The sequence below is a fragment of the Phaenicophaeus curvirostris genome, chromosome 11 (genome assembly GCF_032191515.1).
Source record: "Phaenicophaeus curvirostris isolate KB17595 chromosome 11, BPBGC_Pcur_1.0, whole genome shotgun sequence".
Classification (NCBI taxonomy): domain Eukaryota; kingdom Metazoa; phylum Chordata; class Aves; order Cuculiformes; family Cuculidae; genus Phaenicophaeus; species Phaenicophaeus curvirostris.
In genome coordinates, this window is record NC_091402.1 from 15,848,373 (window position 1) to 15,864,025 (window position 15,653).

Below are 15,653 nucleotides of genomic sequence, written 5' to 3' on the forward strand. Positions count from 1 at the left end.
TTGATATTACCACCTTTCTTATTTTTCTGCCATTTTTTTACTTTGTATCTTGGAAATCAAAGTCAACATCCCTTAAAAATTTGAGCTTTTCTACATCTGCCAATCTACTTGTGGGTTGAGTTTTTTAATTATTTTATATTTAGATTCATGAATATTACAAAACTAGCTGCCCCGATTACTGGATCAGAGCTGCTCTTCAAATAAGCAGCTTCCACGCTCATTGAGAGCAATGGAAAAGCTGTTATTGATTTCAACAGTAGCAGGATCAGGTCCCAAATAAAATTCCATTTATTATGTTTGGCTCATTTCCTAGGATTACTAAGAACTTTGAAAGCTGTAATTCTTGATGTTGACAGCTTTCCCTCCCTCCTGGAGCAGTGTGGTTAAGCCAATCAATATATGATTAAAATAAACACCCTCTTGATCAAACTTACGGCTTTAGCACAAGTCTTTCTGATCTGCAAAGAAAAGGCCTTTATGTTTGGCAGCCTTTGAGGCCACACCAGTATCCAAAGAGCACCTGACTTCATTTGTTGACCTTAACTCATATCCAAGTTCTTTCTGCTTCACTGAACAAGATACCTACACTTTCTGAAAAATAATATTATTGCCTTTCTTGCAGTTGTTACCTCTCTACTTAGAAATGCCTCTAAAAATTCCCTGAACAGCATCTCACTGCCCTCTTTGCTTTAACAGACTCCTCTTTTTCTGATTCCTTTTCCCCATGTATGAGTATTTATTTTAACACCGATCCATTTGTCCTTTCTTCTTTCTCAGTTTTCCCTCCAGCTTTCCCAATCTCCCCTCTCACTCCTTCATTCTTCCCTTTTCTTTCACTATGACACTTTTTTTAAGTCTTCTAGGATTGACTGGAAAATCTGGTAATGAAAATTTTCTAGGAGCAAAAAGCATTCCTTTATAAAGCTGAAGTCTATTCTGAAAGGAAAGCCCAGGGCTTAATGCAACTCCTTTTTCATCAGTCCTGGTCTGGACAAAAGGTATCTTATTTTCCCCAGATACTTCTTTCTCACTGGTGTTTCCATTCCTGCTCTTCAAATGCTTCAAATGAGTACTGTGTCACAGCACAGAGCTGTTATAAAATCCCACATCTTTGCTCAGATTTCAGCAGCAGAAAATCTGCAGTCACACAACACTCTAGATGCTCATTTTGTTCTACTTATTTATGTGAAAGAACAAATCAGTTAAAACTAAACCTGGAAAGGGAGGAAATTAAAAACTCCTTTCCTGTTGTGTGGGGTAGAAAGGAGAATTAATATCCACAAACGCCAATGGGTTTCAGAGGGAACATGCTCCCCAGCCTCAGAAGGATGGAGCCTGATTCCCCAGGGAGGTGGTCCAGGGCAACCCTGGCCCCCAGAGCACTCAGCAAAGAAAAGCATGGGATGCAATGAAGCAGAGAACTGGCGCACTGCATCACACAAGTTATAATTCCATCCTATGGATATCCTTCACGAGGCACAGAATCTCCTGTATCACAGTGAGAAACCAAGTGTCCTGCTGCTCTGTCCCCTCCTCAAAGAAGAAAGCCTAAGGGTGACTCTTGCAAAGATGAATACAGGGAAGAATAGTGTGAAAACTAGGGTTGATGGAGGCAGGGAGAACATTGGGAAACTGCTCCTCTCTTGTACACTGTACTAGTAATTATGTGAAGGAGAACATTCAGTTAACACTTGGTTTTGTCCATTTGAAGCCAACTGCTGACCTACTTTAATGCCTCTGGGTTAGCCAGCTAACAATCGCCTGTCGGTCAATAGGCTGGAAAGAAGCACCAGCTCCCGCTGCCCTCCCTGCGCACTCCCTCTGCTGTACCAGGTCTCTCATTGTGAAAGTGAAAAAAAATTAATTCACTGGATGACATGACCTCTCAAGGCCCTTGTCCTTAAGAAAAGGCCCTTAACAAAATACAGAAGTATATCCAAGTGGTGTAGCAAGGCGATGGCTTCCCAAGCGAGATGGGCACTGTTGACAAAGATTCAATGAGATATGCACATCTTCAACTCTTCAATCGCCTTGTATCCTACAGTTATACAACTTTTGACTAAAGGAGCAAGCACTTTAATATTTTCTTTTCAATTCTGAAAGTCTGCTGTTGTGTGGACTGCAATTCTCTACTAAGCCTCAGTGTTAATTAAACCAGTTCTTCTGCCACACCAAAATCTGTAAGTGATGTCCCTCATCCTGCTATAAAAAAGCAAAAATTTTAAAGCCCACAAAGCTTATGAACTTGAGTAGTCAGTGGTGAACACTGTGCCTATTGATTTTTTTGCATGTGATTAATAACATATTGATTCTATGTGACACATCTGCAAGGCACTTACAACACGTGTTAATGTCAGACAGCAATCTCTGAGCTATGATAACCAAGCAGTGCCCCAGTGCAGGCAAGAGAAACAATAAAGTAGCCATTTAGTGAAACAAATGGGCAATAAACTGTATGAATTCATTATTTCAAAGTAATTTTTTCTTGGGGGTAAATCATCCTACCCTCAAATTTATTTTTTTTACAATTAATTATAAATATAGCCTTAAATTTACTGAGTTAGACAATGCTACTGTTCATGGCTTTCTCTTAATTGAAGATTTCTATACTTTCCCAGTATGTTTCTCAACTAAGTAAAAACCAGACATATGTATAAGATCACATGTTTTTGGAAAATCAAGCAGAGTTTTCTATACCCACTAATAGCTTTGATCAGCTTTGTAACCAGGCTGTTGCCATACCTGGCTAGGTCACCTCCACACCAAGCCAGAGTTTTGTTTTCATTGCTTCTATCCATTCATCTTAAATTTAGCAGTAACTGAGGACAGATTCCTATCCCACCTGTGGCAGCTGTTTAAACATGTCACACGGTACCTTATTGCAACAAATCTAGATCCAGCACCATCAGTGAAGGAGAACAATCCTCCTTCTTCTTTATTCCCATGCTCCATCTGCATAATACCCTATATTTATTTTTTTTTCTAGAACACCTTAATGCAAGGAAGAGTTGTGCAACACGGCACCTTGGGTGGAAAACAGCCAGCTAACCTGTACCAGGAAACCAGCAATTACACGCACACGGTCAGCGGTGTTAGCCCCATTACAGGGCTGTAAACTCTAAGAAGGTCACAAACGCCTGAGGACAGAGCCATGAGCTCTAAAACTTCACAAGCAAACTACTTGTGATTGCAATCTTGACTTCTCTTTCATGCTGACAGTAATTATCAGTGAAAATAGGAATCAGTGATGGAAATCAGCTGTAGACTTTTAAGATATGGAGCTAGGGTGAAGCAATGACCCTCGCTGCTGAGCTGCAGTACGCAGGTGACTATGGTACAAGGCCAGAGCACCACTGCTCGCTGGCCTTCAGCCACCAGAGATTTCCTAAGAACCCTGAGGTGTAATTTACTGTTGTTGTTCTCTGTCCTGCAAGAAAAAAAAAAAATGGAACAGAAACTTCAAGCATACGAAATTTTGCACAGGAAATGATATCGAAACTCTTGAGACAGCAGAGCAAAACAGAGCACGGGGGGGTCCACAGAGGATACGCTAAAAGAAGAAGTGGCAAAGTTGATGAACAAGCTCATAGAGAGCGCAACTTTGCAAAACAGGTCTGTGAACTATAGACTTTCACACACGCACACAAAAGCAAAGCAATGTAGACACTATGGTATTTATTTGCTTTCATGCAGCTGGTGCCAGGTGCTGGCTTGCACGGCTGGACACTGGCATTTTTTGTTTAAACCCAGAGCAGCCTGGGCTTGGTTTGCAGTTGCAGCCTTGTCCTCTGAGCTTCCATGGTCAGCCACAGCCACTCAAAAGGCTCCTGGAGAGCATTTCAGAAAGAATAATGCCTCTCAAGGGACATTATTTGATCAAAAATCACAGATTTTCGATCGCTACCCATTTGCTTCAAAGGTGTGAGCTAGAAGTACAACTTTTGTTATTGACCACTAAACCAACCTGCTTTTAAATATCAAGTGATTCAGGCTGATTCCCAGTCAGAGATATATTTTCAGTTCACTTTCACCACGGGTCTCTGACACAAGTTTTCATATACAGAGACCCACATTCGTTTTTACGTCAAGAGACATGAAAACCAAATAGCACCAGAACAAATACTTCACTTCTCCAAGGAAACAAACATATAAACCACTTCTGCATACCACAGTCTGCAGAGCACACACCAAGCACAAACCAACCTCGGATCCCACACAATACTTGGAAAAAAAAGTCCCACTGAGTTCACCCTGGAATCACTGACTCTCAAGAGAATTTGGTAAGAGCCAAGCTGACTCCAATACAAGAAACAAATATCTGGAGTCCCACCTCTGTACCAGTGTCAGTCCCGCAGGCTACAGGTACTTGCTTTTCTGTTGGCTTTTGCAGGTAAGCATTCCCAAATACAGCATGACAATATATGAACAACCTGAGTATTTTTCTCCATGTCTTATCTTTTCAAACAAACACCAGCTGATGGTTTACATTGCAGGTTGCTTTTATAGACCCAGCTCAGCTACTGTAAACTTAACCTACTCCTGTTGACCAGTTCAGAGAAAAGTGAACAGCTGATGATCTTTCTTAGTGCAATTTCATCTAAGTGAAGACACATACACTGGATATCAATGTGGCCCATTAACTTTTAATGTCCAAAGCTGTTTTCATCATGACTACAATTGTTTTTCATTATTTTTTTTTCCATGTGCAAAAGCGAATTACAGACAGGTGGGAAATTGTTTGCAGTTCCACCATAAAAGATGGGTACGTGACAAAAAGCTCCGAAAACCATAAAACCACTCCATATATAAGCTAATGGTAGAAAGCAAGAGCACTTCCTTTGGTCTACTTTTCTGAATTTTTATAAGGAAGTGATATGCATACAAGAGCTACATGAACTTCTGAAAGCTTTGCAGAAGTAGAAACCTAGGTGATTCCAAGTCAGATGTATTGCTTCAAACTTCTCATGTGAATACGATCTCCCCACAAATTTGACTTGCAATCTATACCTTGTGTACTGCAAGAGGAGTGGAGCAGAAGGGACTTTCAACCCTACTTAAGCGACAATACCTTCTGCTACTATATTCCCTCTATGCAGCACAACACCTTTTGCACATTTGAAAGAGCAATCTTCTACATAAAGTAAGGTGGATCTGCATAAGGAGAGAGAATTTATGTGGTTACAGAAGAGGAAGGACGGCAATCCCTAGCAGTGTATGAAAGCAAGTCTGTTCTGTTAAATCATGATTTTAGAATCCTGCCTTGCATAACAAGGCACAAAAAAAGCCTTTTGGTTGCTCATATTCAGTCTTTCACCAATGCACTATGGTAGCACCATCTGTAAACTCTACTTTTGACAGACCCTGACGGGAAATAAGGTGTTTGCATACACAATAGACTTCTTGCTAACAAAGGAGAGATATGGAGAAAAATCACCTTATCTTGGCAGACTTAAAAGAGCAGCCCTACAAAACAATTCCCATATTTTTTTATCCTAGCAACTTGGAGGTTTTTTTATCTTTTTTCCTACAATAGATAGAACATCACTGAAAATATCCTAGACTGCTATGGTGAATCTGACTGTGGTTTTGCTTTCTTGTGGCATAATTAAAATAATGCTATTCTGAATAAGGGCATTTTTTGGCTAGCATATGGGCCAACCCATGAAAATCTGCTGCCCAGTAGAGCTCACAGACACCCCTCTGCACATCCAAAGCTCTTTGGCAGACAGCTGCAGGGCTGGGAAGGCATTTAGCTGAGGAGCAGATGCTCTGTGCAGCATTAACTCCCTCATGTGGTTACAGCCACATGAGGAAACCAGCACGTAACAGCAGAGCAAGGGCAGTTGGTGACTGCTAAATCCTAAGTACCCCAAAAGCTCTCTTCAAGCTGCTAGAGAATGGGATTTGCAAGTGAAAGGGGAAAAAAAGGTGATCTTTACTTTTTTAAATACTTATCATGCTTATACAATTATGCATCAAACTCTGCAACTGCTAACTTCAATTGGCACTTAATGAAGATTTGAAAACATCTCAAGTGGAATCCTGGTAAAAATTCCAGCTTCTTTCAGAGATGCTCAAATGTCACCTACTAATCTCATCTGAGGTTAATTTTTACATCTTGATTTCAATCCCATGTGAGTAAAACCACATTTGTTGGTCAGTTCATTGACCTTCGGGAGGCCACTCCTGTTCTATGCTGATATGACTAAGAGTGACTCCACTGGGGAGCGTGGAGTTAATGACACACCCAGCACCTCAGCTGGAGCAGAACAGGAACTAGGCACTAAACAAAACAATAAAATTATATAGTTTAGAAGGGACTTCTGGAGGTCCCTTGTCCAGTCTCTTGCTCAAAGAAGGGCCAACATCAAAACCAGACTGGATTACTGTTGGTCAAGCTCTGAAAACCTCCAAGAGTGGCATCTGTACAATCTCCGAGCAACCCATCCCACTGCTTCCCTCTTCTCAGGTGAAGATTTGGTCCTTATAACCAATCCGAATTTCCCTATCAGACAAATAAAGAAGATGAGAAGAAAAATGGTGAAGAGGATTAACATAAAACGACAGGACAATACTGAAAGGAAGGCTAAGTCTTCACAGTCTGATACTGAACACATACAACAAAAACAGTTGGAAAGAAAAAGACACAGAGGGTGTGTGCGGTGAGTGACAAACGGGTAAGCTCCAGGTTAAGTGCAAATTAAGCAACAGTCCCTGGTGGCAGCATATCAGACAATACTCATTTTATTGTCAGAGTAAAAATATATTCCTTTAAGAAAACCAAACAAAAGTCCCTACTGAATCTTACAATGCATGCCAAGCAATTATTGCTTTCCACAATGTGTCCTGTGACTCACTGTGCCACAATAAATTGGCATACGGTGCTCATTCAGGGTATGTAACTCACAGCTCTGCAATTGCTCTGAAGAGCTAATAGCTACTTGGACTATAGTTAGTTTGTTGTTTGTTTGTTGTTTTTTTGTTTAGTCTCCCCACTGCAATGCAATAAAAGCCATGCTTATTGCTGCATTACTATTATTTAAAAAAATTGGTTTTAGTGGCAGGCAAGTGTCATTAAAGCCTGAAATCTCTTATATACTAGGGAAATCAATTCAGACAACCTCTGGCATGCGAAAGCACATAAATAATTGGTAGATACTACCTGTGGTCTTCTGGGTCCAGATTTGCCTGATGCCAAGAGCAATCAACTCCTTTTTGGCTGCAAAGGATAGGAGGGCACTCAAAACCTTGCAGAAGGCACTCAGTACCTGGCAAAAACCAAGCTTTCTGTGTGCCAGCACCCCATCAAAGAGCAAATCCTAAAGTCCATATGGCAGAAATGGTTCTCCTTTCTTATGAGGGAAGGCAACCTCCTAGAGCTAGCTCTCTGTGAGGTGCACTTCCTATGCTTACCCCACTTAAAAAACAGCTCTATCTCTCTTATCAAAAGAGGAAAGAAAATAACAAAGCATCTGCCTTTCAGCAAGTCTACCCAAGAGCAGGAGTAGACTGGAAATCTAGTTTTTATCATTAATAAGACATTAGAGATGCTTAATAACTGAGAAAAAGCAGTGGCATAATAAACTATATGCAATTACAAGCTAATTCTTCTCTAATAATCAAGATTTATCAAATAAGCCTGGGCCATGCTATGACTTGGGAGTACCACTAAGAAAATAAGGATTCAGAGTGCTAACAGAGCTTTCCATTATACTAAGATGAAAAAATCCTATACAGACAAGGTCTAACACTTGTATGCGTTTGACACAAGCCCACTGAAGCCAGTGCTATTCATTAGCAGAAGTGGATCAGTACAATCAGAAGTGGGCCACTGAGATTTTGCTCACGTAAGGACTGAGAGCTACTGCAGAAGGGCCAAGGGTTTCAAAGTCAGCAGGACTGACTGCTGAAGTAGGGGGTCTCACTTCAATACTGTTTACACAATGATAAACCAACAGCAATGCTACCAGAATCAACAAAGCTCTGCTGGAGTAAATCAGTCGAAAATTAGATGCTGAAACTGTACATCCTTGCAGCTAATTTCAAAGGTATCAAACAACACTTACATCTCAAAATGTGACTCGGAAGGAATAATATAAACAAACATCTCATCCTACAGCTCTGTTGCTCCTTGATCCCTGAGGAGGCAATTACTCCCTCAGTGATGTTCTGTATGGGCCAAATACAATGACTGCCAACACACATATTATGTTCCCAGGTTTCTGCTTTACAAAATGTGAATTTGTATTGTGTGGCCGCAGGTGTTTTCTCCAGTGCTTAACACAACAGGTTCCAAATGGTGATCAGGGAATATAGCCATGACCTTAGCAGGAACAGCAACAGTAAAGAATGATCGTCTCTGCCTCTATCCTCACCTTGAATCTCCTGAACTGTTTAATTGTGTGGAAGACAGGTGAAACGGTGCCTGAACAAAGACTGCCAAGGTCTGACCTGCGCTCTTTTATTATTATTCTGCAAATTCTTTGCTAGTGCTCACAAAATACTCTCCATTCTCTCAGAAATATCTTTGATTTATTAACATATTTGTTGCAACTCGCTTACCTACCTTCCTCTAGGAATGTACTCAATAAAGGGCAAAAGCACATAAAAATTAAGTAGAGCTTAAACCTTTATCCAATCAAAAGTCACATTTGTCTATGCAGAAATGTCAATGTCTTCATTTCGGCCAAGGAAATAAAACCAGCTTTTAGGCAATAACTACTTTCTCCTCAACACAAAGCCCCTCCCTCCAGAGAAGAAAATGCTGTCTTTGTCCAGATCCCATACACTCATTCTCTTGTTGGTTAATTCACGACAGAGTTAGCTAGATTTTCATCACAGGGTATTATTTGTAGCTGCTGTTTTCATGAGCAGCTGTAATCAACAAGCGAGATTTATGTTCCTTTTTAAATTGCTTGAAATAATTAGGGCTGTTAAATTTAGACTCTGAAAGAACCTATTGATTTCTCTATTTTTTTTTAACAAATATGGAAGCTCCAACATGATCTACCACCAAAATTCAGGCTTGGGCCAGAACAGCATGCACTCCATATACTATCCAAAATACGTTGCAACAATCTAAGGAAACAATCTAAGTTCTCCAAATAATCTTTTAAAAGAAAATGATGGTTGTGCCGAGTTGTTTTAAGAACTGCACTGTGCGTTATTCTCTTCCAACCTAAACTCAGAGAGGACTTCTTTTTATTCTTATTCGGGTCTATATAGGTGCAAATGGGCACCCTGGACCTGGATCATGCTGGTGAATTCCATGGCAAGTAGGACTGAAACTGAGATTCAGACCAGATTGGATTTTTGCAGCTGACTTCCTAGCTTGAAATTTATACTGCATCCAACCACTATAAAAGCCCTGACCTATGACAGGCGTTCAAAGACCAAACTCAAAGCTTGTGGTCACCTCTGCATCACTTACTTTTTCCACCATACGCCTTCAACCACAGCTTGCTGTACTGACAGTCTAGATACTTCTTTAAAGCAAGTAAACACAATGCCCTCCCCAACCCATACTGGCCATTTCACAGCTACTGCTGAATTTCAGTGCCTGGTCCAACAAACCTGCTTCATGACAGCACCAAACCGACATCCTCTAAAAAGCTTTTCACTTATAGGCGGGGTTTTTTTCTGTTTGGTCAGTTCTGTGATTCATCAGCCTTACAGTATTTTTCTTGGTGCAGGTACCACCACCCCATCAGTCCAAGTTCCCTCAGTGCAACGGGAAAGACAAGATGAAATATCAGGGGCCATGACAGAACTTGGCCTTAATGGTTCAAAAAAGAGAGGACTGATGTGGAACAGACATTCAGCTGACTACACCAACCACAGAAGAGGGGAGGAAAAGATGATCTGCTGTGGGAAAGACCACATCATGCCATGCACAGAGAAAAGGTACAAAAAAACCCCAAAAACAAAGAAAACCAGAAGATGAAAAAGGCTAAACCTGTCAGTTTTTACATTACGAACTAGAGGAAGACAAAACTAGGGAAGGTGTGCAAACAAGAATGATGGAGCTGGGAAAGGAGTCTGGAGTAATCTGCAGAAGACAGTTGTAACAGGTATCAAAGTACTTCTTTGGTCTATACATGATAAAACAGTGACAACTTCTACATAAATTATAAAATTGTGGGGCTTTAAAATAAATACACAGGCATACTATCTTGAATCATTCCTCAGTAAAAATAAGTAAGTGGCATGCACTGGGATGGGGATTTAGAGCTCGGACGTAGAAAGCCCTACATCTCAGGAGAGGAGTGACGTTGCCTGATGAGGAGCTAGCAGCAAATTCACGATTCCAAGAAAGACCTAAATGTGATTGCAGGTAAGATAAGCCAAGGAATACAGTTTCTCTGTGTGATGCTACCGAGTGATGCAGAAGGGTCAAAAACTAAGCTATTGTACATACAAAGGGATGTTATGGAAATATAATGCATAATGTTATGTCAAAACAGCCACAGTGGATATAGTATGAGCTGCTTAAGTCCCCACAGATTAGAAAGAATGTAGAAAAATTAAAGGAAATACAAATAATAACAAAAAAATGATCTAAAGAGAGAGAGAGCGCTAAATTAATATGGTCTATAAATGAGAAGACTCCTGGGCTGAGAGTAGGACAATTGCTTCAATTTAGGAATAGAAAAATTCAAGAACCATAACAAACAAAAAGAAGTGTTATTTGAAGGGACAACAGCTCAATAGAGCAGGCTCCCAAGGTGGTAGCTGAGGCACACTGTGTGCAGCCAAGAACAGGGAATGCTTGGGAAATGCTGCAATCACAGCTTTCTACAGCGCAACAAGATTACCACAGACGAACTTATTGATCTTTTAGTCTCTCTCTTTATAGGCCAGCTGAAAGACTGCTCCTCTTTTTAAAAAAATAACACCCAAACATATATATCCACGCAGTGACAATACATCCACAGCAGAGCTCAGGAACAGGGATGTGCAGCGCTCTAATGTCAACACAGGTAGTGGCAAACCTCTCTAACTCCTTTCTGGCTCCTCAGTAGTGTGTGTAACATGACTCTGCTGGGTGTCAGGCAGGACAAAAACTGCTGACCCAAACGGTGGATTATTCTGAGCATCTCAACACCAGGGTCAAAGGCTGAAGTGGGAACTACCTCTTGTGATACTCATGGTCTTCCCCAGCCTTGTGCTACGAGATCCTGCATGGAAACTTGCAATGTCACTGCACAAATTATGTGCTTGGAATTACGATTAGCTGAAAACCAACACTAGCAGTATTTAACAACACTCAGGAGCTCTAAAGCACACTTGCATTAAGAAAATAAAATAAAAATCCTAAAACATTTGCATCAGGCCTTACAATTTTCAATGACAAATGGATATACACAAATGTGAGGCATATAAACCCCAAGTACCGTTATACCCCCCCCTTAAACATATCCCATCCCAACTGCACTCACCAATCGGGACTTCTGTCCCCTCCTCAATGTAGATGGGCAGTGGTGATTCCTCCATAGGATGAGGCGCTGATGGAAAGTAATGAATTGTGGTAGTATTTGTCGCAAATTGACTACAATAAGACGGTCCCTTTCTTATCATTACAACTACATATGGCTGGTTACTGTCTCAAAGAGTCCTTTCTCAAAGTAGTCTCCTCCAGTCACAACGAACTGTTGAAGTGACAGTCCTGTGGGGTTAATCCCCACCAAGCATTCACTGCCACAGGAGTCAACCCCCTCTGAACGGGGTCTGGGAGAGGTCCCTGTCTTTGATGCTTCACGATCCTGCCACTTCACTATAGTCTTGCTATTCCCATCCCTGGAGTTTTAGTCTATTTTGGAAACTCACACAGTTGAAGAAGCCAAGGGAGCCAATGCACAGACAGGCACAAAAAGAGTTATTGAGTCAAAGTCATAATATTTCATGCACAGAACCAGAAGAAAGAGGCTCTGATGCTCAAAGCTTGCTGTTAGCTGTTGAAAAGCCACAGCAGATGATGGAAGGCTGCATAGCAAATGGCCTCTGGACCACAAACATTTCATTACTCATTTATTTTGGACTACATGTATTGGACTTAGGAAGCTCCCGATAATTTCTTTGTGATACTGAAATCTCCAGACTCTTCAGTTCTGTGCTGCATGCTTATTCTGCGTTTCCAGACACCGTACAGTCACTGCTGAACGGTTCATCTGTTTGGGTTCTTCTCTAGTTGGAAGCTTCTTACCTTAAAGATGTTTTTGTTGCACTATTTCCCATTTAAAATCTCTGGGAAGCATGTACTTCACAGGCTTTTCAGAAGGTTTGATTTTCCTACACTAGAATGAAATAATAATGAGCTACAAATGTTGAAAAAGGTCATCATCAAAAGCCTTCAGGATTTTTTCTTTTTCCATTACCTTTTAAAAATGATGATGCACCTTCTCCAAGCTACAAACTCTTAAGATAGACACAGCTAGGATTCCAGCTGCAGGGAAGGACAATTCTTTAATCCTCAGGTGTCTTTCGCTAACTATTGGCTTTTATTTTTTTTTTTAAAGATTGTCTTAGGATATCCACAAAACCAGCCAAAGAACACTTGTGATTTAAATCCATTGAATAAAGAGTCTTACAACGTTTCTGCTAAAAACATAATCGTAATAAAAGAGTGTTTTCAACTGACGCTTAACTAGCAATGGGCTTATTATAAACCCCCCACTGGTGCTTTGCAGGATGCAAAGGGCTGCCAGTTCCCTGCCTTTCCCCAAGCCCACCCCTCCACTCACATGGAAGATGAAGGGAAGCACAGAGGAGAGGAAAAGCAGAACACGGTTGCCTACAGAACTACTGTACAAGCCACAGGAATCATGGTCTACCGGGGCGCCTTGCGCAAGCCACTTTTATCTAGAAGCTGAACTAACATTCCAGCTCAACAATAGCAAAAAAACATTTGTTACCACACGGCGTTTTGCTACATATTAACCAGCAGTTGCTACGCAAGCATAATGGAGCGCTGCAATTTTTAGATATATGTTATTTTTTTTAAAAAAAAATAATGTTGGCTTATGGGAAATCAGCCCGAGGTGAGCGCTCATGGGCTTTGCCATGCCACTGGACGCAGAACATGCTTGGAAGTTACGCAAAGCGGGCCCTGCATTGAGAACAATGCAGTCATTTTCCTTGCTAAGTTAATTTTGCATTAAGGCAATGAGAGCCTTCATCTATGCAGCCCCTCAAAACACATAATCAGGTTTATTTACAATGAAAAAATACCAGAGCAGAGCTTCCTATACTACTCAAAAGTTTTCAAAACTGCAAGCAAACCAGGTCACTAGATGGTGTGGAAAAAAAACTTGTATTTTTATGACATGCAGCTTTCTTGGTCCCATGAAGAATACTGTACCAGGCTCTCCCAGACCGAGCAGTCAGTCTGGAGCCAAATGCTTTCAGAAAACATTTGCAACAGTATTCACCAATGGCTGGTGGCATTTACTCTTATTTTAATGGGTATCACCATAGGTTGTAGAAAAGACCTGAAATACCTATAGGCTATTTGAAGCCAAATATGCATATACACGCTCTCTCTTACATGCACACACTAGTACACATGCACGCAAACAAATGGTTCTATAGGCAGAACTTGGATTTTCTAAGATCCAAGGTAGAGAAGCTGACTCTTTTCACAGGGTTTGGGAATCAGGGATGCTGGGTGCTAAAACAAGCTCTCACTTATGGGTCTTCTCTGCTTTGGGCAAACCACTTTAATATTACCCCTCCAGGATTTACGCACCAACTTTATGGGCATGCTGCTTAAATGTCTGCAAAGTGCTTTGCAACGGTTTCTAAATTCTGCAGTGATATGCACAGAAGAACTGCATAGATAGCTTAAAGATAACAGTTACTGAGCATTATTACTGTATAACTACAGCCTATTTTACACGCTCTATACTTGGTTTCTATGAACAGATGGAAAATGTTCAGTTTTTGAACGTCTTAATGATCTTTATAACCCTTTTGTAATTTCAAAAACAAGCATAAGTAACACTTACATGAAGAAGAGTTCTCCTGAATGGATTTTCTATTCCTGTTTGGGGAAAAACAAGAAAAAGAAAAAGAAAAAGCAAAAAAAAATATTTAAAAGGAAAAAATGGGTATAGCAAGGTAAGTTAAACATATTTCAATGTTATCATGCATAGTGTTTTCTGAACATCATCAGTGTGAGCTTATATTTCAAAGCACATCAAAACATTGAACATCGCACCAATGCCAAAACAGGAGATCATTTCTCACCTGCTTAATCCTACATAAAGCATCAGGGAAAATCTGACTATATCCGTCTCAAGAGCAACAAAATTACACTGCAGCAGTGAAATAAAATGCAGTTGCCGTTTGATCTGAATCAAAAAAGTAATAACTCTTAACTACATCCCAGCTCACTGATAACCCCGTGGCTTGATGCATGGGGTTGCTCTCCTACCTACAGGCAGTGTACCTACACCAGCACCCCAAAGCAGGGCACTCCTGTTGTGTTTTGGCACAGTGTAATTGTTTTTCCATGTCAGCGCTCAAGCAGTGGCTGCATTCAAACCCAGGTCAGGCACCCGTAGCAGCAAAGGCTGTGACCATTTTCAGCAACAGAGAACCACAACAGGAAACCCAGTAACTGCTAAAATGCACGAGTCATCCCAACACCCCTTTTGGCTTTTAACAGTCACCGTCCTGCAGCCGCACGCACCCAGCCTGCTGCCTCCCACCTAAAGCTCGCTGGCAGGACAGGGGTTTGAGCCACACTCCCACCAACCTAGCTGGTGGGTTTGGTGGATGCTCTTGGAGCAGGATTTAGGGGCAGCACTGAGCTAATTTTTGACAGTGTAAATCTAGATACGTTTTAAAAAAAGAGAGAGATTGATAAATAAAGAAAATGCTGTAGGACACCAGCCACTGTTTCACAGGCACAGCCTGACAGCAAGGTAGCCCTTCCAATGACAGGGTTTTGGGGAAAAAAAGGACAATGAAGAGCAACAGTTTCACTTAATTTCTACCACATTATCTTGTATCAATAATAGCTACTCTGTAAGCCATTTGAAGGGTATTGCCTTGAGTTTACATGCCTTGGGAGATAGTCTGCTAGCACAAATCATTTAAATCCATGGCACTGCAGCAGCTCAGGATTCAAGTAAATATGCATGTATGGAAGAAATTCAACAAATATTAAATCACTGTGTTTTCATCTTCATGCTTTTATTCCAAATGGTAAGGACCCAATCCCACAAGCATCACCCCTAGAGTCACATCAGAATAAACCTGAGTGCTGCATATAGAGCACTTAAGAGGACTGGACTCAGGATTACTCTGAAAAACATAACCTTGATCCATTCTGGTCACGTAGATTAAGTTAGTGATGAGAAGTCATTGAAAGCACTAATCCTACCGGGTAATATATTCAAAGCAGCACTTCTTAAATGATCTACCATTTATTAGTATGATCAATCAAATAAGCATTACTTGCAAAAGGCTTTAACTATCATAGCCTTCCCATCCATTTTTATGTGCTGTAAGATGGTTAAATTTAAACAAACAAATCAGCATAATCTTTTCAAAAGTCATTTGCCAGCATGATTAAAAGCCTGGGTAGGGCACCACTGTAGAGACTCCACTTACTGGTGGAACTGGCAACGTTGCCACTGGGGCACTGGGAC

At 40.9% G+C, this 15,653-nt stretch overlaps 1 protein-coding gene across 8 annotated transcripts in view; it reads right to left on the bottom strand.

Moving 5' to 3' along the window:
- Positions 1 to 15,653, bottom strand: part of SLC6A6 (solute carrier family 6 member 6) — a 120,599-nt gene that overhangs the window by 38,697 nt on the left and 66,249 nt on the right. The window contains exons 1-4 of one of the 8 annotated variants that reach the window (XM_069865765.1): positions 12,375 to 12,419; positions 12,203 to 12,293; positions 11,439 to 11,504; positions 7,163 to 7,219 (exon numbers count right to left, since the gene is read on the bottom strand). The exons of 2 other annotated variants lie outside the window; for them this stretch is intronic. In XM_069865765.1, coding sequence (XP_069721866.1) covers positions 7,163 to 7,219; positions 11,439 to 11,493 — 112 coding nt within the window. In that variant the 5' untranslated portion in view covers positions 11,494 to 11,504; positions 12,203 to 12,293; positions 12,375 to 12,419. Of the gene's footprint in view, positions 1 to 7,162; positions 7,220 to 11,438; positions 12,294 to 12,374; positions 12,420 to 14,003; positions 14,039 to 15,653 lie in introns of those variants that run through there. 5 more of the 8 variants (XM_069865770.1, XM_069865766.1, XM_069865764.1 and 2 more) reach the window with 5 other exon arrangements.